The sequence below is a fragment of the Chrysemys picta genome, chromosome 1, assembly GCF_011386835.1.
Source record: "Chrysemys picta bellii isolate R12L10 chromosome 1, ASM1138683v2, whole genome shotgun sequence".
NCBI lineage: Eukaryota > Metazoa > Chordata > Testudines > Emydidae > Chrysemys > Chrysemys picta.
Genome location: NC_088791.1, coordinates 195,191,433 through 195,218,428, shown reverse-complemented (window position 1 = coordinate 195,218,428; position 26,996 = coordinate 195,191,433). Strand labels below are relative to the sequence as shown.

The window sequence follows — 26,996 nt, the reverse complement described above, 5'->3', positions numbered from 1 at the left end:
TTTTGCTTGAGTAAAGAATATGAACTTCACCAGAAACCTTTGAAAATGATAGTTACTGGCTTCTGTCCTGCAACAGGTGCTGCGAAGGCAAACACCTGTACCCAGTGGTACTCTGCATATGGACAGGGATTGACATCACTATGTGAACAATAGTGTAGGATAATGATGAGACATAATGGGTGGGGGTCAGAGATGTGGGAGGACAAGTTAACAGTAACATGAATATGTAATAAATAATAAACAGCAGTCCCAGCTCACCACTGTACTTTGGACAGCCATTTTTTCTCAGGTCTTCTTCCCCCTAATAGGCCAAATTCATTTTTTGTATAACTACACTGGAATTAGTGCATCATGGATTATCATCGTTCAGTATGACAATAATGTACTTTGTTAATTTAGTATTGGTCCCAGTATAAAAAATGGCGGAGTGCCCCGGGGTCGGTCCTGGGGCTGGTTTTTTTCAACATCTTCATTAATGATCTGGATGATGGGATGGATTGCATCCTCAGCAAGTTCACGGATGACACTAAACTGGGAGGAGAGGTAGAAATGCTGGAGGGTAGGGATAGGGTCCACAATGACCTAGACAAATTGGAGCATTGGGCAAAAAAAAAAAATCTGAAGAGGTTCAACAAGGACAAGTGCAGAGTCCTGCACTTAGGACAGAAGAATCCCATGCACTGCTACAGTCTAGGGACCAACTGGCTTAGCATCAGTTCTGCAGAAAAGGACCTGGGGATTACAGTGGACGAGAAGCTGGATATGAGTCAACAGTGTGCCCTTGTTGTCAAGAAGGCTAACAGCATATTGGGTTGCATTAGTAGGAGCATTGCCAGCAGATCGAGGGAAGTGATTATTACCCTCTATTTGGCACTGGTGAAGCCATATCTGGAGTATTTCGTCCAGTTTTGGGGCCCCTACTACAGAAAGGATGTGGACAAATTGGAGAGAGTCCAGCGGAGGGCAAGAAAAATGATTAGGGGGCTGGGGCACATGACTTATGAGGAGAGGCTGAGGGAACTGGGCTTATTTAGTCTGCAGAAGAGAAGAATGAGGGGGGATTTGATAGCAGCCTTCAACTACCTGAAGGGAGGTTCCAAAGAAGATGGAGCTAGGCTGTTCTCAGTGGTGGCAGATGACAGAACAAGAAGCAATGGTCTCAAGTTGCAATGGGGGAGGTCTAGGTTGTATATTAGGAAACACTATTTCACTAGGAGGGTGGTGAAGCACTGGAATGGGTTACCTAGGGAGGTGGTGGAATGTCCATCCTTAGAGGTTTTTAAGGCCCGGCTTGACAAAGCCCTGGCTGGGATGATTTAGTTGGAGTTGGTGCTGCTTTGAGCAGAGGGTTGGACTAGATGACTTCCTGAGGTCTCTTCCAACCCTAATCTTCTATGATTCTATGATTCTAATTTTATGCTTTGTGAAACCATTCAGATCCTACATTATGGAGTACCGACCATGTACGTCAGTGGTTGGAATGGGCCGTCAAGGAATATGGTCTTCCAGACGTTGACATCTTGTTGTTCCAGAACATTGATGGGAAGGAACTGTGTAAAATGACCAAAGATGACTTCCAGAGACTCACCCCAAGCTATAATGCAGATATCCTCCTCTCACACCTACACTACCTCAGAGAGAGTAAGACAATTTCCCTTCTTTATGATGGTTAGAATAAATCTATCAACAGCATTTCCAGTTGTAGTGCCTTTTCAATTTGGGATTTCAAATCTCCCTACCTCAAATGTTACTGCTTCTGAGAATATTATGTAGGGCCTGATCCAAAGCTTATTCAAGTTGATGGAAAGACTCCTATTGACTGGAGTGGGCCTTAGATCAGGCTCATTGTGACTACTTTCAGAAACTATCTTAAGAATATCTCCAAATGTCCATATTAGGCAAAAAATAATTTGAAACCCAGCCAATTCATCCACAATACTGTAGGAAGAAAATCAAAGGGACTTTTGGTGATGATGTTTTTTCTGGTCACATACTCATCTTTCCATTTTAGGTATGAGAACCCTAAATGAGAGTAAAAACATTGATTTATAAAGAAAATTCCAGGCATGATTCTATGAACGTATGTGGTCTGTTCTACTTTGCATAGGTGCATGTAACTCTCATTGAAATTACTAGGAGTTATGTACATTCATGGAGAAGAGAACAGAATCTCCTAAATCTGAAAGCAAAGGATTTGTAGCTGATGGCTAACATTCTAAGGGGGAAGAAGGGAACAGTGAATTAATGATTTGAAGGCTGTAGTCTTTGCATAATTTAAAACATTAAAATTAGCAAATATGGTTTTAAAAACAAACAAATATTGCAACACCAGTGTGGTGCAGTCTTTTACACACACACACACACACACACACACACACACACACACACACACACACAAACATCGACAATCAGACTGAAATATTATGTATTAATAATATTATTTAAATGAATACCCTAGTTTAAGCTTTAACTCACACACCTCCCCCACAAACAGCAGAACTAAACTGATTGTACTAGACTTACTTTAAAACAATCCTATCAGAGGAAAAATGTTTTTAGAAGATAATTCTCAATTTTTTTTCATTTTGGTGTTGCTTTTTGTTTTGTTTTGTAGCTCCTCTTCCACATTTGACTTCAGATGATGTTGATAAGGCCTTACAAAACTCTCCACGGTTAATGCATGCTAGAAACACAGGTAATGCTGGCACCGCTCCCATTCCTATAGGTCATCTTCTAAAAGCACAGGATTCCTGTTTGAGTTGCATGCTAAAAAATGGAAATGGTAAATCACCAGGGAGGCAGTGTATTCTTCCCTGATATTTGTGTAAGACTCATATTAGCAGTTATGGGAGTTTTCCACACACACACTGAACAGAGGTGAGATCATTTAGGACCAGATTCTGCAATTGGATCCCTGTGTGCAAACTCTTGTACCCATGCAGCTGCCAGGGTCCACCCACATGCAACAAACTGCACTTAGTCTCTAAGGCTCTGATCCTATCCTATCAGATCCACATAGGTGGATCCTTCTGCCTGCATGGAGCCCCACTAAAGTCAATGGAGCACTGTACTGGGTCAGGAGCCCACCTGCACAGATCAGCTTGCAGTATTGGTGCCTAAGTCTGGTTTATTTCTCCCATACAGTGTACTACATCATGGACCCATGCAGTATACTGTATCACATATCTAAATAGTATTTTGTCACAAAAAGAACTGGATAAGCAGGGATTTTACGTTTCCCCATTTTAGAAGACAATACTCAGTATTTTGCTGATGGAGTATTTCCAGTTTTAATTTTTTTAATTTAGACTGTATCAACAATAAAATGAAACCTGATAAATTAAAAGGGTTTTTATAACCTCACAGAATGTAAAAGATGTGTGGGATTTTTTTAAAGCAAAAATCCCTTTATATTATGCTAGGCCATTATCCCCTACTACTACTATGCTTGGGCCTTTTTAAAGTCGGGGGGTGGGAAGAGAATGTATTTTATGGACTGTTTCCTGTCCCCAGGTTTTCATGCAGGCTCCCTGAGTCTTGTTCTGTGCTGACATCCTACTAAGTGCTGATTCTTCTCTCTGTACAATGCTTTATAAATACACACATAACCCTCCATCACATACATTGTCTATACTATGGGGCTTCTCACTAAGTCTCAGCAAAGTTAGATCTTATTTAAATTTTTTAAAAAAAGTTACTATTCACCCTTCTATGAGCCACCCTGGAGAAGTAGGAAATGAATATGAAACACTCCTTAAAAGTATATTTCTTCTGCAAAATTATATGATGTTACAAGATTTCACTCAAAATATTTATAAAAAGAAATCAGTGGAAGTTTTGTTTTGTTCTAGCAGTTGCGTAACAGAGGGTGACATGGAATGCTATGTATTATAATTTGTTTAAATACAAGTTTTGAATATCACGTTATCATGCCTGAGGGTATTAGTTACCTACAGTGACCAGAAATAACAACTATTTAAGAAATGGAAAAGCTAATATCAAAAAGAATGTGAAATATTCTGTAATTTTTCTCCTTCACTATAATAATTAGCACTGTTTCCCTGCAAAATTACAGCATATTAATGCTCTTTGCTAAGATCAAATGTTTCATATCCAATATATCCTCTATCTAGGGCTGCTAGGTTTGATCCAAAGTCCATTCAAGTCAGACGGAGCCTCTCCATTCACTTTAATGGACTTTGGAACAGCCCTTAAATTTCATTTTAAAAGTAGATGGACTTGAGGGTCTTTTCCATCTCTGTCAGTCACAATCCTAATTTAGCAATGAATTTCCCTGCACAGTTATCCAGTAGTTTCTCAGTGAGTCCCTGTTACCTTTTTCTGTGTAATTGCAATGGTGTTGAGATTTATTAGTTTCTCTGCCCAAAACAAAATAATCGGCATTTACTTCACTGGGATTATTGATACACTACAGCTACATAGATGACATTTATGTCAGCAATATCATACAGTATGTAAGAAAAAGAAATAATAATATTTGTTCTGTTTGATTCTGTTTGTATAAAAATCTGGGGTGGGAACTTCAAAGGAGCCTGAGGGGATTAGTGTCCAACTTTTAAAAGTCACATAATCCCCTTAGATTTCTTTCAGATTTCCAACCATGATAACTATAAATCTGTTACATGGTTAGAGCTATTTAAATTCCTGAAATAGTCAGACATCATTTCCTGCATCAAACTGGTTATTTTTACAATGTTTCACTATACACCAAGAATTAATTCTCTGAGAGACTGATCCAAAGTCCATGGAAGTAAATGAAAAGACTCCTACTGACTTCCATGGGCTTTGGATCAGGCCCTAGGTTATCTGCTGAAAATATCCACAGGTTAGGGAGATGTACACACTAAATAAACATAAGGCAACATAAATTGCACTTCACAACAGCTATGAAACCTGCTGAAATCCAGTTTTTCTTAATTTAAAAATTTTGGACTTAATTCTCTTCTTACTTACCTTGGTTTACACTGAGGTATCTCCACTAATTTGAATGGATTTACACTGATGTAAATGAGACTAGAATCAGGCCCTATAAACCTCACTCCTGGGTGACAAAACATTTATTCATATGCTTCATTCAAATACATTGATCGGCTGAAATACACTTACCACTGACAGCACTGACTGTGGAAAAAACAGTCCTTATGTGTTTTGTCTCCACTTTTTCCTGCAGGGGGTGCAGCTTTTATTTTCCCAAATACTTCAGTTTATCCAGAAGCAACACAAAGAATTACAACCAGGCCAGGTATGAATGATGATCTTTTTATGTGATGTGATCTTGCTCACTCTCACTACCCCTCTTTCTTTCTCCTTCAGATGTCTCCTATAAAATAGCACTGTATATAAATGTTGAGTAATATATATCTATAGGTATATATGGTCCCCTGTGTGGGATGAAGTGGGAGGGAGGAGCAGTTTAATGAGTCTGTTTTTCTATAATCATCTGTTTTTGAGGCAGTGTGGCCTAGTGGATAGAGCAGTGGGCTGGTACTCAGGAGATCTCGGTTCTGTTCCTAGCACATTCCATTGGCCTGCTGAGTGATCTTGGGCAAGTCACTTCACCTGTCTGTGCCTCAGTTTTCCCATCTGTAAAACGAGGATAATGATACTGACCTCCTTTGTGAAGGGCTTTGAGATCTCGTGGAGTAAGTGCTATGTAAGAGTGTGGTATTAGTATTATTATTTGTTTCTTCTCTCTTTGTTTACTGTGTATTTTTGAGACAAAATAACTAGATACAAGGGTATAAAAGCATAAAAACAAACAACAAGAGATTCTTTAAGTATATCAGAAGTGGGAAGCCAATGACAGAATATGTGGGTCTGCTAGATCACCAGGGGTAAAGGGAATAATGAAGGAAGTAAAGAACAATACTAAGAAGCGACAGGATTTCTTCACCACTGAGGGTGTTGGGAAGATACCTAGCCTGGACCTTTGCTTTTCCAATAATAAAGAGCAGGTACTAGCAGGGATTGAGGCAACAGAAGAAAGTGATTAAAAAGCAATAAGTCACCAGGTGGTATATATCCAGGAATACTGAAGGGACTTAAAATTGAAGTGACTGAGCTGCTAGTAAAGATATGCAATCTCTAACTAAAACAGCTAGTACACCAGAGGATTGCAGGATAGCAAATTGTGTATGTATATTTTAAAAATGCTCTAGATAGTAATCCAGGAAATTAATCACCACTAAATCTTGCATTGGTTGAAATGATAGTTAAAAATTAAATAACAAAAAAAAATGTAGAAGTTCATAATATAATAGGGTCCAACTGGCACAATTTCTGCAAGGAAAATCATGCCTCACTTTAGTGATATCAATAAAGTATTAGATATAGAAGAACCAGTTGACATAATTCATTTAGACTTTCAAAAGACCTTAAACAAAGCCCCTCACTAGAGGTTACTAAAGAAATTGAGTAGTAATGGGATGAGTGGCAAAATATTGTCATGGATCAAAAACGGGCTAAGACAGAATGCTAAAAATAGGAACAAATGATCAACTCTCATCGTGACAAGAGGTTAACAGTAGGTGCCGCACAGTTCAATTAGGATGACTGATGTTTAATGATCTGGAAAAGGATGGTGACAAAATCTGTGACAAAAGTGAGGAAGCAAAATTTGCAAATGGCACAAAATTATTTAGGTTTGTTAAATCCAGAGAGAACTGTGAGGAACTTCAGTGGGAATTAACCAAGCTAAGTGAATGGGCAGTACAATGGCTGATGAAAGTGAATGTTGATAAATGCAATATAATGCGCATTGGAGGGGAAAATTTGAACTATTCCTATACTGAGTTTTAGATTAACCTCATTAATTCAGGGAAAAGGACCTGGGCATCACTATGGACTGCTCAATGGAGACCTCTGCTCAGTGTACAACTGCTGTCAAAAAAACTAACAAAATGTTAAGCTGTATAAGGAACAGGGTGGAGAATGATATGGAAAAGATTATTGTGCCTCTATATAAATCAAGAGTTCCGCTTCATTTGGAATATTTTGTTCAGTACTGGTCACCCCATCTCCAGAATTATATTTGCAGAATTAGCGGGCATTTAGAGAGAAGTGATGAGAATGGTTAAAACCCTGGAAAAGCTCTCCTATAGTGAGCAATTGGTAAGTCAGGGATTTTTTACCTTAGATAGGAGATGACCAATGAGAGGCAGTGCCAGCTCCAGGCACCAGCCTGGCAAGCAGGTGCTTAGGGCGGCCGCTCCGGAGAGGGGCGGCACGTCCAGCGGACGGTCCCTCACTCCCGCTCAGAGCGAAGGACCTCCCGCCAAATTGCCGCCACAGATCGCAATCACAGCTTTTTTTTTTTTGGCTGCTTGGGGCGGCCAAAACCCTGGAGCCGGCCCTGATGAGAGGTACATGATAGAACTATTACAAAATAATGAGTGGTTTAGAAAAGGTGGATTGGGAACTTCTATTTTCCATGTGTCTCAATACAAGAATGAGAGGACATTCAATGAAACTGAGAGGAAGCAAATTCAAAACTGATAAAAGGAAATACTTTGTCATACAACACATGAGTAGACTTTGGACCTCGTTGTCATGAGATGTTGTTGAAGCACAGAGCTTAGCAAGATTCAAAGAGAGATTGAACATTTATATGGCTAACAAGAATATTCAATTAGAGTAGTAATTGCAAACACAAAATTATATCAGATAAAACCTGATGCTTCAGAGCTCTCACTAATCTCTAACTAATAGGGGTAGGAGAAGACTACATTGGGAGGAAGATTAGCTCACATCTGTCTACTGTGTGGAGTCTTCAGTCTTCCTCTGAATAGCTGGAAACAGAATAGCAGGCTAGATGGAACACAGGACTTTGCCAGTATGGCAATTCCTATGTATCTATCCTTAGTGCATACTCCTCTGGATGGTTCATTCATCTTTTTATGTTTTTTAACACAGGAGAATCAAATATGATTTCCTTACATAAAATGAAAGTAATTTCTTATATATGTATTTCCTTTCTGTCTGTATTTTTATTAATTATTTGTTGTTTATTCTGTGAATCAAGAATTTTGATAAAGGTATGTTTAAAACATGATCAAATACATTAATATGATCCCTGAAATAACACATACAAGAGTTATACAATATACAATAAAATTGTATTATGCCCACTGTCGTCATGCTCTCTCCTCCCCCATGGTACACCACAGGGCTTGGTCAGAAGGGAAACCACATTGCTTCATGGGAGATGTAGTCTAGCCAGGGAGCCCAGCCCAGAGCAGAGAACTATAGCTCCCAGGAGGCTATGCAACACCAAAGGGAGATGCAGTATAATGTTGAACTGATTCAAAATGAAATGTTTTGGGTCAGTTCAGTCAACCAAAATATTTCAGTTTGGGTCCAACTGATCTAAAATGTAAGATTTCATTTGATTTTTCCCAACAGAAAATCAAAACAATTGAGTAAAACAGAAATTTCCAACAGAAACTCTTGATGTTTCAGAAATTGTATTTTCTGTTGAAAAATCACTTCAGCAGAAAATTCCTGGTAACTCTAGTTTTCAGACAAGGTCCAAATCTTAAGTAGAATGGGGACAGCCTAACTTCTACAGAGAAGCTATTCCATAACTAAATGTCCTTTTTCTAATAACAAGAGTAGATGTGATTATCCTTGAGGCAGTCATTGATTACAAGTAAAAAGAAAAAGAGGCATAGAGGATGCTAAAGTAAAAATGCATCAGCCAAACATTGGGAAGCAATTCCAGAGAGTGAATCAAAATTAAACAATCACCATTGTTAAATGAATATAATGGAGAATAGGAAGTGAGTGAGGTTCCTGAAGAATTAGAATGACAAAGTCATATTTCTTCAGCTGTCCTGGTAATAGAATACCAGGAATTTTTTCCAAGTTAAAAGTGATACACTGTAGTAGCTCAGGAAGGACTAATATGGGATTACCTAAATGTCTCATCAAACCAGAGTGAATTACAAGATCTGTTCTAGATAAGGACATAATGTTCCCATTTTTCATGAGTAAAAACAGACCTGCTTATCTATGATAGCAATATGTTTAACAAAATACAAATCATTGTTCAAATAAACTCCCAGATCCTGAACTAAGAATGAAGTCTTAATTTTGATGCTGTTTTAAGTAGGCCTGAGAGCTGGATCTTTCCTTTAAAAGAGGGCGTAGTCACACAACCATATGAGGATGTATTTTGCCTCTTGACTCAAGAGTTTTCTCACAGTACTAAATTTATGCTATTTAATGAATTTCAGGTATGTGGTATTTTAAAAATAAAATCCTAACAACTAGCACTTCTATGCAGATGCACAAGTGCCATGCAACTTCCCTTTATATACAGTTACACAAGAGTTTACAATCCGAGGTCCTCCCCCTCCCCCTCCCTCTCAAGAAAGCAAACAAAGAATGGGAAGGAGGGCAGACTAGCTGGTGACAGGCACATATCTCATTAGTTTCATGTTTTTCCCCTTTCCTACCTTCTTTGTGGGAGAGTGAAGGGTTAGGAAAAATTGGAACTACCAACACGTGTACCTGACAACACCTTTTCCCCGCTTTGCTTGTATATTGTGTCCTACTCCTCATCCCTCTGGGCTAGATTCTTGGCCCAGCTCAAGATGTTGCACACACTGGTCACATACCCCTGGCTGGGAATACCACCAGCGTGGAAGGGTTCTCAGCAGGTGCAGCATAGCCAGCTTGTGCACCTCCCACGATGCTTCCTGGTGCACAGGGCTTCTAGGTGGAGGATATAGGTATGACAAGGCTGGCAGCAGCAAGCTAAGGGGAGTGGATGAAGTAGGTGGCACTCTGACAGTCCTCAGCTGGCTTATGATCCATTGTGGATCATAGCCACCTAGCACTTGTTTAGAGTAGCCCCCAGGCTGCTCTAATCTTCATCCAGAGCTGGCCAGAGGATCAGGATCAGCTCCCTGACAGCACCCCCTCCGTTTCCGCTGTGTGCAGTAGAAGCTGGGCACAGCACACAATTTGAAACTTTGTCTGTTTTCGTTTTCCTTTTGGATGGTAAGTTCTCCAGGGAGAAGACTATCTCTAACTATATGCTTTAATGGTACTGAGCACAATTGGATCCCAATTTGATTGGGGCTTCTGGGTGCGACTATACTGTACTATAATAAATAATTATAATAGTACTGTATACAGTTACTCAGATCAGGGATAAATACCTATACAGTTAGCACTATTTTCTCCAATTCTCCATGTTTCCACAAGAGAAGAATGTGGTATAAAAGTAGAAAAATCAAGGATAACAAGGCACAGTTACTTAAAATATAATACAGAACAAAAAGTGTATATCTCAGCAAAACCGAAATTTTGAGAGTGTAAGATTCCATCAGACCACAGTGATGGCAGTGCCAGTTATACACTCAAGCCAAACAGACTAAATAAATTAAAGGCAATTTGGTTGTGAATTACATATTACACTTTGTTTCCATTCAATTCGCTCTCTAGTAGTGTCTGAGAATGGGCAGATATACAAAAGCCACACTCAGAGTCAAACTGCCTTCTCAGCTGGTTCACTACTTCCTACCTGATTGCATTTTTAAAGACTGTCAACCTTTCTAAAAGAAAGCTAAGACACTATTAAGAATCTGCCATCCATCCAAAGGAGTCTATGCTCCTACCTTAATACAGCACTGATTTGGCAATAGGTGTATTTTATTTCCTTTCTTGAGCTCTCAAAGCAGGCCCAAAGTTAGTATATTATATATATTATAGCTAGTGGAGCAGAGCAAAAAGAGGCTCCATATGGCCCAAACTAAGGTTGAAATTAATGAAAGGGGAGGACAAGGAACCACATAGCTCCCTTCATCCCCAAGCCAGCCAATGAGTGGCTGGACACTCCTGTGTCCCCTCACTGTGTGTCCTCCATCCCCATTCAACTGGGGCTGTCCCAGTCACTGCCGCCCAGCCCATTGTTTCCCACCTACTGAAGTGGTTGCGTGGCATTGCACTGTGAGGGTTACAGACATGTGAGCTGCCATTGTCATGTTAACTTGTAGGGTGTTTCCGTTTCTTTTAGCAACTATTTGAAATTGTTTTTATGGGAATGACAATGGGGAATACTCAAGTGTAAGCCATCAGTTAACTGTTAGCCAAAAAGAGGTGGGTTTTGTGAATGATTCTGAAAAAGGAGAGTGAGATTGCTTGGTGCACAAGAGGAGAAATGCTGTATCCAGTGTAAGAATAAAAGAAGGAGCCATAGGTGGGAGAACAAAAGGCAAATGAAGGCAGCAGAGTTAAGAGAGTAAAGGGCACATGCACAGGAAAAAGTAGGAGACAAGGGCAGAGATGTAGGTATAGCAGAGGTACAGGATATTTAACATAGCCCCACTGGGTCCAAAGGATATCAGGACTAGCCATTGCCTCAGTAACAGAGCAAATCCTTCCAAATGCTCTGTGATGAATAAGAATAAATAATTTCTTTATTAAAAAGTTACATCACATTAAATAAAAGAAAATGAAGTTTATCAAAAGTCTTAGTAGTTACTTAGTGGAACATCATAATAACAAGACCAGTACTATACTGTCCCCACTAATATACTCACTGGATGTGACCATATATAGCTCTCAAGCCTTCCACATTGCAAACAGCAGCTACGGAGCCTCATCTCGAGGAGTGACAGCAGCAGACTAACAAGGCAGCAAAAAGACCAAAATCCATTTTCTTAAAACAATGAATGGTAGAAGAGACTTTCATCTGACGCACAGTGATGGGAAATCTCACTTGAGTGACTAACACTTACTCCTGTCTCCAACCCCCATGGATCCTTGAACCCACTCCAGCCAGCCAGGCTCTAGCATGAGCTGTCAAAGTGCCTGCTCAGTCCCTTCCCCTACATCCCAGTGGAAGTGTGTGTGTGTGTGTGTGTGGAAGGAGGGGGGGGGGAGGAAGATGTTAAAGGCAAGAGAAGAGTTGTGGAGATCCTGGAAGGTGAGGACAATACATGTGAATGTGAGGTGGAAGGAGACAAGAAGCCAGAGAAGAGACATGGTCACAGCAATGGGGGAGGGTGAAGATATTTTTGCAGTGGCATGGTGAGTAGACTGCAGGGGAGAAAGGAAAGAGGCAGGTAGTTAGGGAGGGCAGGATGCAGCTGTCAGGGTGAGAGATGACTAAAAGGATCAGGGGCGTGGCAATGGGGATCCTTCTCATTTCCATAACCTTCCCATGTCCAGTGATTTAGCCATTAAGAATGTGTCACACTTTATGCCATATATACTTAAGACAATTTATTTTTCTCTACAGATTTATCGTATGAACAAGCCAGAAGGTCTGCATGGACAAGTCATAGTCACCCTGCTCCTCAATCAAAAGGTTAAGCATCTGCTTACTTTCTAGCATAGGGGCCTAATTCATGTCAGGGGTATCTCCTCTGGAAATAGAATTCAAACTTGAACACCTATGTTATGCCGCAGAATTCTGCGTTTGGGTATTCAAACTATTATTTGGGTGTGTGAAACTGGTACTTGAGTATCAAAGGGCTGGTCTGAGAATTTAAATAAGAATTTGGGTGTTTTAAACTTAGGCACCCAAATTTGAAAATCCACCTACTGTAGGCCTATTTTTGATATTACTCGGGAAAAGAAAAGTAGTAAGAGTTTGGATCAATGTAAGATCCTCAGCTCTACCAATAAATCAAACAGAGATATAGAGTGTAAGCACTGTAGACTCTGTAGAAAAAATAGATTAATACTTACTGAGTAGTTGAAATGTTTTAAAAGTGATTTGAGTATTCCTTCTAAAGTTTGTTCTTTGAGGTTTGGGGTCCCATTTTCTCTTCTATGACTGCAAGCAGAGAGGAGTCTAAGGGGGAGCTCTGCCTCTGTGGAATGGTCCCCTTCCCTTCCCACTCCAAGAAAGCTCCTTCAGGGGGACTGTCTGGGATTCTAGCTCCACAAAGTTGGAGGGAGCAGGCCATAGCTGGACTCTCTGGATTCTCCCCACCCCAACCTGCAGGAGAGCACAGTGCAAGCCCCTTATTGCCAGTGGATGCCATGAGATCCACAAGGAAAAAGGGGTTAAAACACTAGCTTCTTCTATTGGGGGAGAGGGAAACCACACAGACACCCCTCCTCTACCACAATGGAAGAATTCAGAGGAAACACTATCTGTAAATCATTAGAACTCATAGATTTTCCTCTCCCCTGCATGGGTTAGTCACGTATAAGGAAGAACAGAGGCACTTCTTTGCGATTTATACAGTATATGCTCCCTCCAAAAAGTAACTTTACATGTACGTTATTTAGGAGACATTCATTGTTTCTTCTCCACCCTACATCAGTATCTCTGACAGGAAACAACAGATATATGTCGTGTTGGAAAAAGTCAAATAGTGACAGAACTTGCCTCAAGCTGAAGACTTTCTGCTTTAGAATTTCTCATATTTGATACTGTCTTAGCAGACAAGTCCAATAAACATGTGAATATTATGCCAGATGTAATTATCAGTAACAACTATGTCCTTCCAGTAGGGCCCAAACCTGCTCTTATTGAAGTCACAGGCATGTTTGCATTTATTTTAATGGGAGCATGAATAAGTCAGATCAGTTTAACATATCAGGACAAATCTCATAGTTGACATCACCAAGTGCTGAGCTGTTGAAGTCCAGTGAGTTGACTCTTATTGTGCCAGTGATTACTTTGGTCCATCCAATGTAAGACAGTTTTGGTGACTGATTTTGAAACTAGAAAAAATAGATAAATGTATGAATTTTTCTATTTTCAGCTACCCAACCATCATCATCAACAGTGCCCAAAACAGAAGACCAGCGACCTCAGTTAGGTATGTGTAACTTTATTTAAGTTGGATCTGGGTTAAATGGAATATATTAAATGTGATCTGAAGTGCACTGTAGTCTGCCAACAAATAGCCAACTACAAGAGCAGACGCAAGCAATTAGCAGAGATCCCCTCATAGTGGCTGGGCTCATTGCAGCATCCTCCATGGTGGCTGAATTGTGTATTCATGTCTTGGGTGTACAGGTGACTCAAACTGAGACCCCCCGTGATTTACAAATCAAAGATTCAAGAATACAAATTAACAATTTGCAGGAAAGTTGGATGTGGTGGACCTCCAAGTTGCCAACATACTGTCACAGCTCATTGTGACTTTCTTTTAGTAATTCTGTGGTGTTTAGATGCTGCTTGTATTATTAGAACTGGGAGCACTGGCTGTTGGGAGACTGAAAGGACAGGAAACAGGAAGGATGGGGGAGGAGTTGAGGAAGCTGGGAGAGTTACAGAGTGTGCAGCTACAGCTTGGAGAAGAGACTTGCACTGTAAATAAAGTTCTGTTGAAGTTGTTAATACTTTGCCTGGTGGATACAACGTTTTGGCGATGAGGATGGGATCGTCTGCCTCTGAACCCACCTGCACCCTTTCTGCAAAGCCCAGGTGAGCCTCCAATTGCTTTTACTGCCTGGATCCGTATGTTTGAGACTTATCTGCTTGCAATCCGTGCTACAGAGATTTCTGAAGTAAGAAAGCGTGCTCTGCTAATCCACTGCCTTGGAGCAGAAGGGCAGTGTATATTTTACACTTTTCCCCTTGCAGATGATAAATATGAGACTGCACTCACTGCATTAAAGAACTTTTTTATGCCAAAAGTGAATGTAATAGCTAATCGCTACAGATTTCGCCAGCGTGAGCAGAAACCAGGGGAGACTATAATGCAGTATGTTGCATCCCTGAGGAGTCTGATTGCAATGTGTGACTTTGGGAATATGGCAGATGAGATGATTAGAGACCAGCTCATTGAGAAAACAACCATGCTTCGTGTAAGAGAACGCTTACTTCTAGAACCACAACTTACACTAGAAAAAGCAGTAACCATTGCTACTCAGATTGAGTCAGCTACAGCAGAAGCCAAAATAATGAGCCAGGGTACAAGAGGCCCAGTCCAGGCTGTGACTCCTTTGCAGAAAAGTTCACTATCACTGCAGACAAACAATTGCAAAAGGAAAACTAATGAAAAGCCACTCAGCCAGCAAATGCAAAATACAGTAAAAGCATGCTTTCGCTGTGGATTCCCACAACATCTTGCAAGCTACACAGGATGTCCAGCAAAAGTAGCTCAGTGCAATCATTGCAAAAAGATTGGGCATTTTGCTAAAGTATGTCGCAGTAGCCAGTTCAATCAACAGGTGCATACAATTACAATACCAGATGTTACTGTGCTGAGTGTAGACAAAATCACTACTGCACATATTACAGAACAGATAAAGTGCACTGTAAATGTTTCTGCCATACCCTCAGGCAAATCACACTCTATTCAGCTAATGTTGGACACTGGCTCAGCAGTATCTATACTACCTGATTCCATCTATTTGCATTACTTTAAAGATGTCCCTCTTACTGAACCCAAACTTCACTTGGTGTGCTATTTGAAAAACCATATTCCAGTACATGGCTGCCTGCCAGCAATAGTACTTTTGGAGATCGCTGTGTAACTGCGGAGTTCTACATTGTCCACAAAGGCACTGATATCCTTGGCAGAGATTTATTAGCTGCTTTAACTCTCAGGGTAGTTAATGGACGAATTGATCTTCCTCAGCAAAGCACTCTTGCGGTACACACACCAGTTTCATCTGGGACCCAACTCCAGGTTGAGGAGAAACTCGGCTGTACTTATGGGTTTCTGCATAAAGTTGAAATGTGGAATAATGTGATGCCTGTATGACAGAAATTACGACGCTTACCATTTTCAGTCACGGAAGCTGTTTCAGAGGAACTTAGAAAACTTGTTCAAAAGGACATTATTGAAGAGATTAACTCCTCAGAATGGGTTTCACCTATAGTAGTAACGCAGAAGGGTGGAGACATTCGCCTTTGTGTGGACTTAAGGGAGCCAAATAAAGCTATTGTGATTGACAGCCATCCTCTTCCTCACATAGAAGAAGTATTTGCAGAATTCCGTGGAGCAAAGATGTTTTCTACTCTTGATTTGCAGAGCGCATACCACCAGGTTATGTTGCATGAAGATAGCAGAGACCTCACAGCATTTATTACACATGAGGGACTATTTCGTTTTAAACGTGTTCCATAAGGTCTCGCATCAGCCCCAAGTGCCTTCCAAAAAATGATGTAATTGATTCTGAAGAATCAACATGGAGTTCAGTGCTATTTGGATTATATTATTGTGTCTGGAAATACTACTGAGGAGCATGACAATAACCTGCAGTCTGTACTAAACTGCATCAGCAAAGCAGGCCTCAAGCTCAATAGGTCCAAATGCAAATTTAGACAAACTGAACTTTCCTTTCTGGGGCATACAATTTCACTGGCTGGACTAAAACCTGATCCAGATCATATCCTGGCAATTTCAAATGCTCCTCCTCCAACAGATTTGCAAACCTTACATTCCTTCTTGGGTCTTAGCTCCTGGTATGCAAAATTCATTCCCAATTATGCTTCTGTCATTGAACCATTACGAGAATTATTACGGAGAAGTTCAACCTTAGTGTGGACAACGGATGCACAAATTAGTTTCAAAAGAGTGAAAGACTTGATTGTACATAGTCCAGTACTTGCATTATTCAGTCCCGCATTGCCCACAATTGTAACTACTGATGCTTCTGATTATGGACTTGGGGCTGTCCTCACACAACTTCATGAGGACAACACAGAGAGGACTGTTGCATTTGCTTCAAGGACACTAAGTACTGCTGAGAGAAAGACAGTTGAACAGAACCAAGCAAAGTCTAAGGCTTTCACAGACAAATGGCGGGGTGCTAAGGAACCAAAGTTTGAGTGTGGTTCCTTTGTTAGAATATGAAAACCTGGAATCTTACGCAAAGGGGACCATAAATTCACAGCTCCTCTTAAAATCATAGAGAAGAAGGGACCTTACACCTATCTACTTTCTGATGGGCGGGTATGGAATGCTGCTTATCTTGCACCTGCCTATGCACCAAGAGGAGATTATGCCAACACCCAGTCTGCATTGGATGACTTCACTGTAGAACCAACACAACAAGACATTGAACTGGAACCGGGGCTTGAGAGACGGCCTGTCAGACTCAGACGACCACCTGCCTGGACTAAAGACTATGTTATGTAGTATCTACAGTGTTTTCAGTGTAATATTCCTGCCAACAGTATAGTGTCTTGTTTCATATTTGTTCCTGGGGTTAGAACAACAATGTTTATTTTAATTTGGAAAGTTTCTTAAGAGAGGAGGGAATGTGGTGTTTAAAAGCTGCTTGTATTATTAGAACTGGGAGCACTGGCTGTTGGGAGTCTGAAAGGACAGGAAACAGGAAGGAGGGGGGAGGAGTTGAGGAGGCTGGGAGAGTTACAGAGTGTGCAGCTACAGCTTGGAGAAGAGACTTGCACTGTAAATAAAGTTCTGTTGAAGTTGTTAATACTTTGCCTGGTGGATACAACAAATTCTTACAAGGGTCTTGTTGCCTTCAAGGGGATCATTGAGCTATTAAGCAGAGCACGCATATTCAGTTCAAGTACAAAAATGTGGAATCTAAGGATTTCAAAGGATTCTGTTCATAATGACTGGCTGGAGTATTAGCATCAGAAAAATGTACAGAAGTGAAGATTTCAGTATCTAGGAGAAATATAGATAAAACTGGAATTCTTCACACAATCCTACTAGAGTTTGAAATCCTGGATTCCTGAAATACAGGGCTGAAAGCTGGAAGGATTTTCACTTTGTTGGGTAACTATCAGGAGAAAGTATCAGTTTTATCAGATTATGTTCAAGTAATCTTGAAAGGTGAATGAGTTTTGTGGCTGTAAAGCAATTAGTTCATTGTATGGGACAGAAACCCATAGTATTACATTATTGTCCCTTGAATGAGAAAGTACATCAAAAATTCTGAGTCAGTAATGGCTTTTACTAATGGCAAAATTATAGAAATGGGAGCTGAAGTACACCTGCAGCATAATCTGGATTCAGATGGACACCGATTCTGTGTTTTTTAAATGCACTTTTCATTATTCTGGATTTTGTTATAGCTAAATAAGAATATGTGCATGACTGCATTCCATTAGCTTGAATTGTTTATATGTATGTGGTTTGAGAAGTATTATTATTGCTGTTTGTCAAAATAGCATTTCTTAGTTTAATATAATCGGGCCTCCAAAGGCTTTCAAGAAATATACAGTAACTCCTCACTTAACGTTGTTATGTTCCTGAAAAATGCAACTTTGAGTGAAATGATGTTAAACAAATCCAATTTTCCCATAAGATTTAATGTAAATGCGGGGGGTTAGGTTCCAAGGAAATTTTTGGGGGGCAGTCAAAAGGCATTATATACTGTACAGTACTGTACTGTACTGTGGTTGGGAAGTGCTCCTGGTTTACCTCACACAGATACAGCCCGCTGCAGGCAAGGACTCTAGTAAGCACCTTCACAGCAGCAGAGGCAGTTTCCCTGGAGAAGAATAGGCGCCAACTTTGCCGGGGGATGCTCCAGGCCCACCTCTTCCCACCCCCACTCCACCTCCTCTCCGGAGCACACTGCATCTCCACTCCTCCCCCCACCCACCAGCTGTTTGGCGGTGCTTAGGACTTTCTGGGAAGGAGGGGGAGGAGTGGAGACGCGGCCCTTCCCCGCTCCTTCCCCACTCTCCCAGCACTTTGCACTTAGGACTTTCTGGGAGGGAGGGGGAGGAGCGGGGAAGCACCATTAGGGCAGGATCTGTCACTTTGTTATATGTAGTGTGGGACATGGGTCATTTGCAGGTTTAAACTATTGACACGCTGTCTGATGTGACTCAGAACTGAGTGTGTCAATCTCAAATCAGACTGTCAGAAAACAGGGCAGACACCCCAAACTGGTGGTATGTTCTATAATAGATTTCACCAAGACCGTAACAAATGTGCATTCCTGTATTACTATATTAGTCTTACCATGGAGTCACAAACAGTTCCCTTAGGCTCTCCAGTGCATTTTGCCATCCAGACAAACTAGACTTTATGATATTGGTCAGTATGCCAAATACACATCACATTAGGTTACTTCCTACCCCAAAGGACCAGTCATTTACCCCAAGTCAAATTGGTAGTCTGGATCTCACCAAAGACAACGCTGAAGCCAATTTCTCTTTAAACCAACTAAAGGTTTATTAACTAAGAAAAGAAATGAGAGTAATTGAGAGGTTAAAGCAGATAAAATTCATTAACCAGTGAGTCAAAGCTTGCAAGTCCAAAATGTTAAGAGAGTTGTAGTAATTTGCTAGATTTCCAAAAGTTCCTCAGGGTTGCCCAGTGTAATTCCGGCATCTCTGTCCACTTGTTCAGTATTCCACCCTGTTAGAATCCAAAATAGTTCAGAGATGCAGGATCATTCCCTTAAACCAGTATTTATAGATCAGTGGTTCTCAAACTTTTGTACTAGTGACCCCTTTCACATAACAAGCCTCTGAGTGTGACAATCCCTTAAAACTAAAAGCATTTTTATATATTTAACACCATTATAAATGCTGGAGGCAAAGCGGGGCTTGGGGTGGAGGCTGAGAGCTCGCGACCCCCCATGTAATCACCTTGCGACCCCCTCAGGGGTCCCAACCTCCAGTTTGAGAACCCCTGCTATAGGCCTTGGCTAAACTCGGGACTTCCTAGCGCTGCCGCGGCAGCGCTGTGAAGCGCAAGTGTAGTCGCGCTGCCAGCACTGTGAGAGCTCTCTCCCAGCGCTGTATGTACTCCACCTCTCTGAGGGGAATAGCTTGCAGCGCTGCGAGAGAGCGTGCAGCGCTGCAGGCTCTGATTACACTGGCGCTTTACAGCATTGCACTTGCTGCGCTCGGGAGAGGGGGCGTTTTCACACCCCTGAGCGCAGCAAGTTGCAGCACTGTACAGCGCCAGTGTAGCGAAGGCCATAGATCCTTCCCCCAGGAGACAATCTGACAGGTGTCTTCACCCATGTGAGTCCTTCCTTAGAGAAAGAATAAATAATGCAGACAGTCTGTGAATTCCCATTGTTACTTAATGGCCCTGGCTTTGAAGTGAACAAGCTTCTTCATTCACAGCCATTAAGTCCTTCATTAACATATGCAATGTTTCTTTGAGGAGCAACAGCAAATAACATTCTTTCATTAGTTTTCCCGAAGTTCACACCAAACATTTTAACATTAACACACACTTAAATCTAACAGGAGTATTCCTGTTCTTTTTGCGGATACAGACTAACACGGCTGCTACTCTGAAACTTAAATCTAAGGTTATCTAATTATAGGGTATACATAAGATATATGTAATGTAATAGCCAAGAACTGGTTATAGATAAGTGAAGGCAATAACATTAGCATTTCACTAGTTTTCATTAATTTAAAGCAAATGTAATTACCGGGGCATATGCTATGTAAATGTAAGTGATAACAACCCCCTTTGTTCTAACAAGTGAATTGGCCTATGCCTACTAGCCCACATAATGTTTCATTGAGATTCACACAAAAGTGAATTGGCCTATGGCTCTGATTTGAGCTGGCAACTGCTAGACAGCATCACATATATTATTCTCACAGCAAAATGACTGACCAAGTATTATTATCTTATGAACTACAATTGGCTAATAACATAGTAAAAGCATCCTGATTGGTTAATAACTTAGATTGGTTAATGATTAAATCACACATTGTTTTAATATCATGTGCTGCAAAGAGATGCAGGAGTAGGGTGACCAGATGTCCCATTTTTAAAGGGACAGTCCTGTTTTTTGGGACTTTTTCTTATATAGGTGCCTATTACCTGCCACCCCCGTCCCGATTTTTCACAGTTGCTATCTGGTTACCCTATGCAGGAGACACATTAAAGAGCCATTTGTGGCTCACAAACCTCAGTCTGAGTATCACTGATTTAAAGTAAGGAAGGATGGGAAGGGGCAACTCCTCCTTTTCTGCTAAATCTAGAAGGGCACTCACCCTCCTCTCCTTGCTTTGGATAAACTGCACTCCCTCAACAGCTCTTCTTCCTCCTTGGCTGGTGCCTTCCTATTTCAATGTACTTTAACCACTGGACCTGGGCAGGGAGATCTCCTGTGATACCACACAGTTTGCAGATCCTTAGGGTGGACTGAGCATTTGTGTATGTATCCGTGACAGTTCCATGTGCAAAGAGGTGTGTATGCATATTTGCGTGCACTCAATTCCAGCCATGTTTTGAAAATCTGGTCCTTTGTTTTGCCATTTAGAACTTATTCTAAAAACACTTTTCATTAAAATGAACTCAGAACACAAGAAAATAATGTTCTTAAGTAAATCAATTATCATTTTAAAACAACTGGGTGATAATTTCACTTTGTTTATAATAGTCCTTTTGTTGGCAAACAAATGCAGAATATTGCAACTTGTTAAAAAGACTCTGAAGTAGGGTTTTTTGCCTCTTTTGTAATAACACCGGAATTTCAAAAATGATTTTATGTAATTACAACCTTTTAATTTGTTTCTTTTGTCCATATTTTTTTAGATCCATATCAGATTCTTGGACCAACCAGCAGCCGTCTTGCAAATCCAGGTGAGAAGGCATTTTGCTGCCTGAGGGATGATTTTTCTTCAAATTTTACATTTTATCTCTATCACCTGTTACAGATTGAAGGCAAGGTTCAGCAATGCAGTGAGCATTCTCAGCTCCCATTGAAATCAATAGGAATTAATCAGTGCATGCTTATGGCACCTAGTGGATTGCAAGATTGGTAATCATATGAATAGTCTTACTGATTCAGAGGGTCAGTGCAAGGCATATGCAGTACTTAAGCCTTATTTTGAGGGTTTAAGTGGGATTTAAGCAATGCATTGGACTTGCAGTGGCCCATTACACAGGGTTGAATTTCATCCAAAGAGAACAAGGCAGGTAAAATTAGTCCCATTATTAGATTAGAAAGGAAGGGAGAGAGCAGTGAATATTTGGCCAGTGTCTAACATGACAGATTTCTCCAGTGACCTAGACCCTGTCCACATAGTCAAACTGTGTTTTTTATTATTAGAAATATATTTAATCCATTAAAAATGCTATCCAAAATATTAAATAATGGCAGTTCATTTTATTCGTATGTTCTATACGTGGGACCAGATCCTCAGCTGGTGAAACTTAACATCCAGTTTACCCTCACTGAGTATCTGGCCCAGGATGTCCTCAGCTACAAAAATATTGGTTTTGAGTGGTTCATATCACAAGTAAAACCACTAAGTGAGCATTTCTTTTTGACATTGATTTTATTATTTGCAGAAATGATGCCACGTACTAGACTAGACAAATACAAGAGACTTTTAAACAAATAACTTTATGAACTGACAAGCAGTAAATGGGAGCAAATGGGAAAGCAGAATCCCTTCTGCAAAGAAACAACTGGGTTAGAAGTCTCAAAGACATTCTCCCACTTGAAAAAAGCAGGCTATAGTTCCAAGAAAAATCAGATGATTTTGTTTAAATATGGCATTCCATCCAGGACTGTCTTATTGAACACAATCTGAACTATGGCCTATAATGTTAAAAGGCAAGGGCGGGGGGCGGGGGAGAAGGTGAGGGAGCTTCCTGGTAAACTGTTATTGATATACTATGGACCGGACTGATTTAATTGTTAATCTGACTCCACTGTAGTCAGTCTGGTTTTACAACAATATAACTGAGATAAATTAGCAATGCATATGCCAAATACTGTTACCCCTTCTTTAGCAGCCAAATGGTAGAATGCTCCTTTCTCTCTACTCCCTTTTCCTATTGTTAGTAAGATTTCTTTCTATAAGAATGATTGAATCATCGTGATGATTCTTTTGATGATATTGTTGTGACCTGGTTAGGTTAGGAGTATTTCAACACTAAAGGTTCTTTTTCCCTTACATTTAGCTGTATGGTATAGTTACATCAAACAAAGTTATAGTTTAGATTGCATTTTAAGATAAAGATTTTTGTATTCCATAAAAAACCAAATGAGAATTACCGCTGTTTTCAAGAGGGCTAAGGGAGTTAGGTGTCTAAATCCCATTACAATTCATTGGAAGTTGGGCATCTAACTCCCTTAAACTCCTTTGCAAATCCCAGCGTAGCACATATAGCATCAACTGGCTTTTTGCTAGCCTTGTGCCTATGGCATTGTGAAAACAGCTAATGTGATATGCCCTGGATAGAGATACATGTTAACATTTGAGGAGAGCCACGGGTATGGAATTTCTATAAACTATTATTCCTGCACTTTAACAAGTTTTGTGTATTTATAAAATGGTGAAATTACTCTCTCATTAAAAGGAAATTGACAGAAACCATTTATTTTCATATGATTATATATTACATTTGGAAGGCAAGTGTTTATATTAAAACATATGTTGGATTGTTTATTCAGAAATTTGTGTTTTGTCCAGTGCTGGACTGTTTATTGATTTTCAAACTCTAATCCTCTAGTTATATTTCATGCATTAAAAGTGCGTGCTTTGCTCATACCATGGATTCTTTTGTTTGTTTGTTTATTTAATCATGTTAATGGAACAGAAGAAATTCATTAAGTACAGTTTGCATAAATATCATTTAAAAGAATAAAAGTTTCAGTTGCACTGAAGTATAAACTGCTAATATATTTCAGATGTGACTTTAGATTGATATGATAGTCCACCCTTATAAACTTTCTTAAAAAATGCTCATTTATTAGCCCCACATATCTGCTTTTTTAAAAAAATGTAATTTTTGGACAGAGATATAGAGTACTTAGAAGTTAGCACCGAAAATCTGTTTGGCAAATTCTGCTGACATTGCGACTGCAATATACAGAGCATTGAAATCTGTTACAGAGTATCAGCGCTGCTTTGTCATAAAATACTACTTTTTTACATGAATATTGGTGGCAGGACCTATCTAATACTACTGCCAACTGTTTAAAAGGTTTGTATTTTATTTGTATAATGTTGTGTAGAGACCTACTGCAAAGTTGTCAAAAACAACACGACTTCTTTCGCTTGAAGATTTAATTTCCAAAGAAGGGAGAAATACCAGTGTTTGGAATCGTAACTTCAGCAGTCGTTTTCACTCCTGTTTGACAGAGAACAATTACAAGAACTCACTTTATAGACCTTTTAATTGTTTTCTCAAATGCTGTGCAATGCAGTCAGATGCAATGCAACAGCAAACTAATGAGTTTCCATTCTACATTTCCCTAACTATTGGAAATGGGTGATATGGTTTGGAAAAGATCCAGCTTTCTTTAAACTTCTCCATTTTGTGTAGGTTTATTCCATAATGGAGAAAATTTAGTTGCAAAATGATACTGTGCGAACAAGAAAATTATTATGCAAGTGAAAGCTATTTGTCCTGAACTTTAGAGATTAGTTTCCTATATCTGTGTTGTATTATTTCACCATCAATTTTCCAAAGTAAATGACATGAGATAATTATTAAATATGCACATAATGGCATTTTGCCTGTCAAAATAGGGAAAACAATACTTTAAATTATGGCCCCTGCTGTGCAGATTTTTTTTTTATTTTTATTTTTTTGAGAGCGAGAGAGACACTAGTTAGACTGGGAGACAGGAGCAGAAGTTGCAACATTTCCTAATTAGGGATCTGTGGTGAAAATGCACTTGGATTTCATATGTGAAGGTCAGGAAGTGTTGATGTTCTAATGTTATTAGTCATTGGTTCTTCACTTTTTCCCCCCCAACCATAGGGAGTGGACAGATACAACTGTGGCAGTTTCTGCTGGAACTCCTGTCTGATAGCTCCAATTCCAATTGCATTACCTGGGAGGGCACCAATGGAGAGTTCAAGATGACTGACCCCGATGAAGTTGCCCGGCGCTGGGGAGAAAGGAAAAGCAAACCCAACATGAACTATGACAAACTCAGTCGTGCACTCCGTTACTACTATGACAAAAATATTATGACTAAAGTCCATGGTAAGCGTTATGCCTACAAGTTTGACTTCCATGGAATAGCTCAGGCCCTCCAGCCTCATCCTCCAGAATCATCCATGTATAAGTATCCAACAGACCTACCCTACATGAGCCCCTACCATGCACACCCTCAGAAGATGAACTTTGTAGCTCCCCATCCTCCTGCTTTACCTGTAACTTCCTCCAGCTTTTTTGCTGCCCCTACTACATACTGGAATTCACCAACTGGAAGTATCTACCCTAATACTAGGCTTCCAGCCACCCATATGCCTTCTCACCTTGGCACCTACTACTAAGTAGGAAAAAAATAAGAGACACTTCTCCATGGAATATAGTACCCAATTAATTATGATGAACTATATTGGAGAACATGAATTAAAAATGCCTAAAGAGACATGAAAAAGTTTGACTTGTGGGAAAATGTCAAAAAGACTCTTTGTAGTAGGGAAAGTATTCAAGAAGTATAAAGATGCTAAAATGTAATGTATATGGGCATCGAATCTGTGGACCAAACAACAAAAGACTGTTGTAGGTAAAAGCATGAAATGATAAGGACAACCTACAAAAGAAAGTGGTCTTAAAAAGTTGATAAGCTTCTGTGTAAAGTTTGATATCTTGCTAATGCAAACTGGGACTATACTACAGCAATATAAGGATCATTCTATAGTGACCTAACATACAGTATATGAATTCATTAAAAACAAAAAACAAAAAAACAAAAAACAAAAAAACCCCAAACCAAAAAAACCCACCTGTATTTAAAAAAATGGAAACATATCAAAAAGACTGGTTGAGTGTGGAAGCTGATTTCGAATACAACAGCATTGTTTTTGGTTAAACTCAAAAGGCATTCCATTCATTGTAAAGGTATCAGCTATTTCAAACTGTGAAGACAACCCAAGCTTTAAGATTCCTTGACAATACTACAGGAACCCTGAGCCAAACATTGGAATTGAGAATGTGCTGGAAGGCAAGAGTATGATTGTAGATCAAGGGCCTACATCTGATACAGGAAGTAGAAAGGAGGAAGAGGCGGACGAAGATGAGAATGGGAGAAAAGAAACTTCTTTACCAGTAGATACTGAAGAGACTGAAAACTTGGTAGTGTTGGGACTATAAAGAATTACTTGTTTGGATTTGAGAAATATTTTGATCAGTATTATACCATTCCCAGTATTATAGAAGGAATAGACTTGATTTTTTTTTTAAGTGGAGAAAGGGAAAAGCAGTAGAATTCAGAAATCAGAATATGCATCTCTTTAAAAAATGTAAAACTGGAATTGTCTGATATTTAAAAGTAACATTTAGGACCTCCTCATTATTAAGGGAGTTTGTTTTCTACTGGTTTAAGGTAAGAGACAACCCCCAACTGCCAAAATCAGATATCATGTAAGTATTTTTGTGAGGCGGGCGCCAGTTTTTCTTTTTCGAGTCGCGAACGCTGTGCGTTTGTCAGAATGAAGTATACAAGTCAATGTTATTTTTTTCCTTTTTATATAATAATTATATAACTTATGCATTTATACACTACGAGTTGATCTCGGCCAACCAAAGACACAAAAAAGGGACAATCAAAAATATTGTGGCCTTGAATTTTAACTCTGTATGCTTAATGTTTACATTATGAACTTATTAGTACTTAGAATGCAGAATGTATGTAATAAAATAAGCTTGGCCTAGCATGGCAATTCAGATTTACACTGTAGTCTGTATTTGCATTTGTAGTGACCAAGATCTTCTTCCTAAATGGTTTAAATATTTTAAAATATTCTGTTTTAATTTTTTTTATTTATTTATGAATTTTAGCAATCATGAAAATGAGGGACAAATCCACACAGTTCTGTTAATACACCTGAATTCTGCCCTACAGCACCTCTGTTGTTTCTGTCCTGAGATTCTCTTGAGTGGAAATTGTCAACTGTGCCAAATTTTTTGATGGCTTTGTGGCCAAACATGAAAATTAAGTCTAGAACTGGGGGAAGATTGTGATCCAGAAATTCTTTTTCATCATCATATGAGAAATCCCAGCCTACGTCTTACTACTATATTAGAGTTTGTTTAACTATCATACAATCTTGCTATTATCACATAACCACTCCAGAGGTGATCCCAGCAATTACAGGCCGGTAAGCCTGACTTCAG

General features: G+C 39.7%; 1 protein-coding gene across 16 annotated transcripts in view; it reads left to right on the top strand.

Moving 5' to 3' along the window:
• ERG (ETS transcription factor ERG) overlaps positions 1–26,552 on the top strand; it is a 215,664-nt gene extending 189,112 nt beyond the window's left edge. For 8 of the 16 annotated variants that reach the window (XM_024100507.3, XM_024100506.3, XM_005304432.5 and 5 more), the window contains 7 exons: positions 1,438–1,641; positions 2,615–2,695; positions 5,192–5,263; positions 12,269–12,337; positions 13,749–13,805; positions 21,444–21,491; positions 24,630–26,552. In XM_024100507.3, the coding sequence (XP_023956275.1) occupies positions 1,438–1,641; positions 2,615–2,695; positions 5,192–5,263; positions 12,269–12,337; positions 13,749–13,805; positions 21,444–21,491; positions 24,630–25,150 (1,052 nt within the window). In that variant the 3' untranslated portion in view covers positions 25,151–26,552. The remainder of the gene's footprint in view (positions 1–1,437; positions 1,642–2,614; positions 2,696–5,191; positions 5,264–12,268; positions 12,338–13,748; positions 13,806–21,443; positions 21,492–24,629) is intronic. The other 8 variants (XM_065577411.1, XM_065577396.1, XM_065577403.1 and 5 more) reach the window with 1 other exon arrangement.
• Positions 26,553–26,996: the final 444 nt, after the last annotated feature.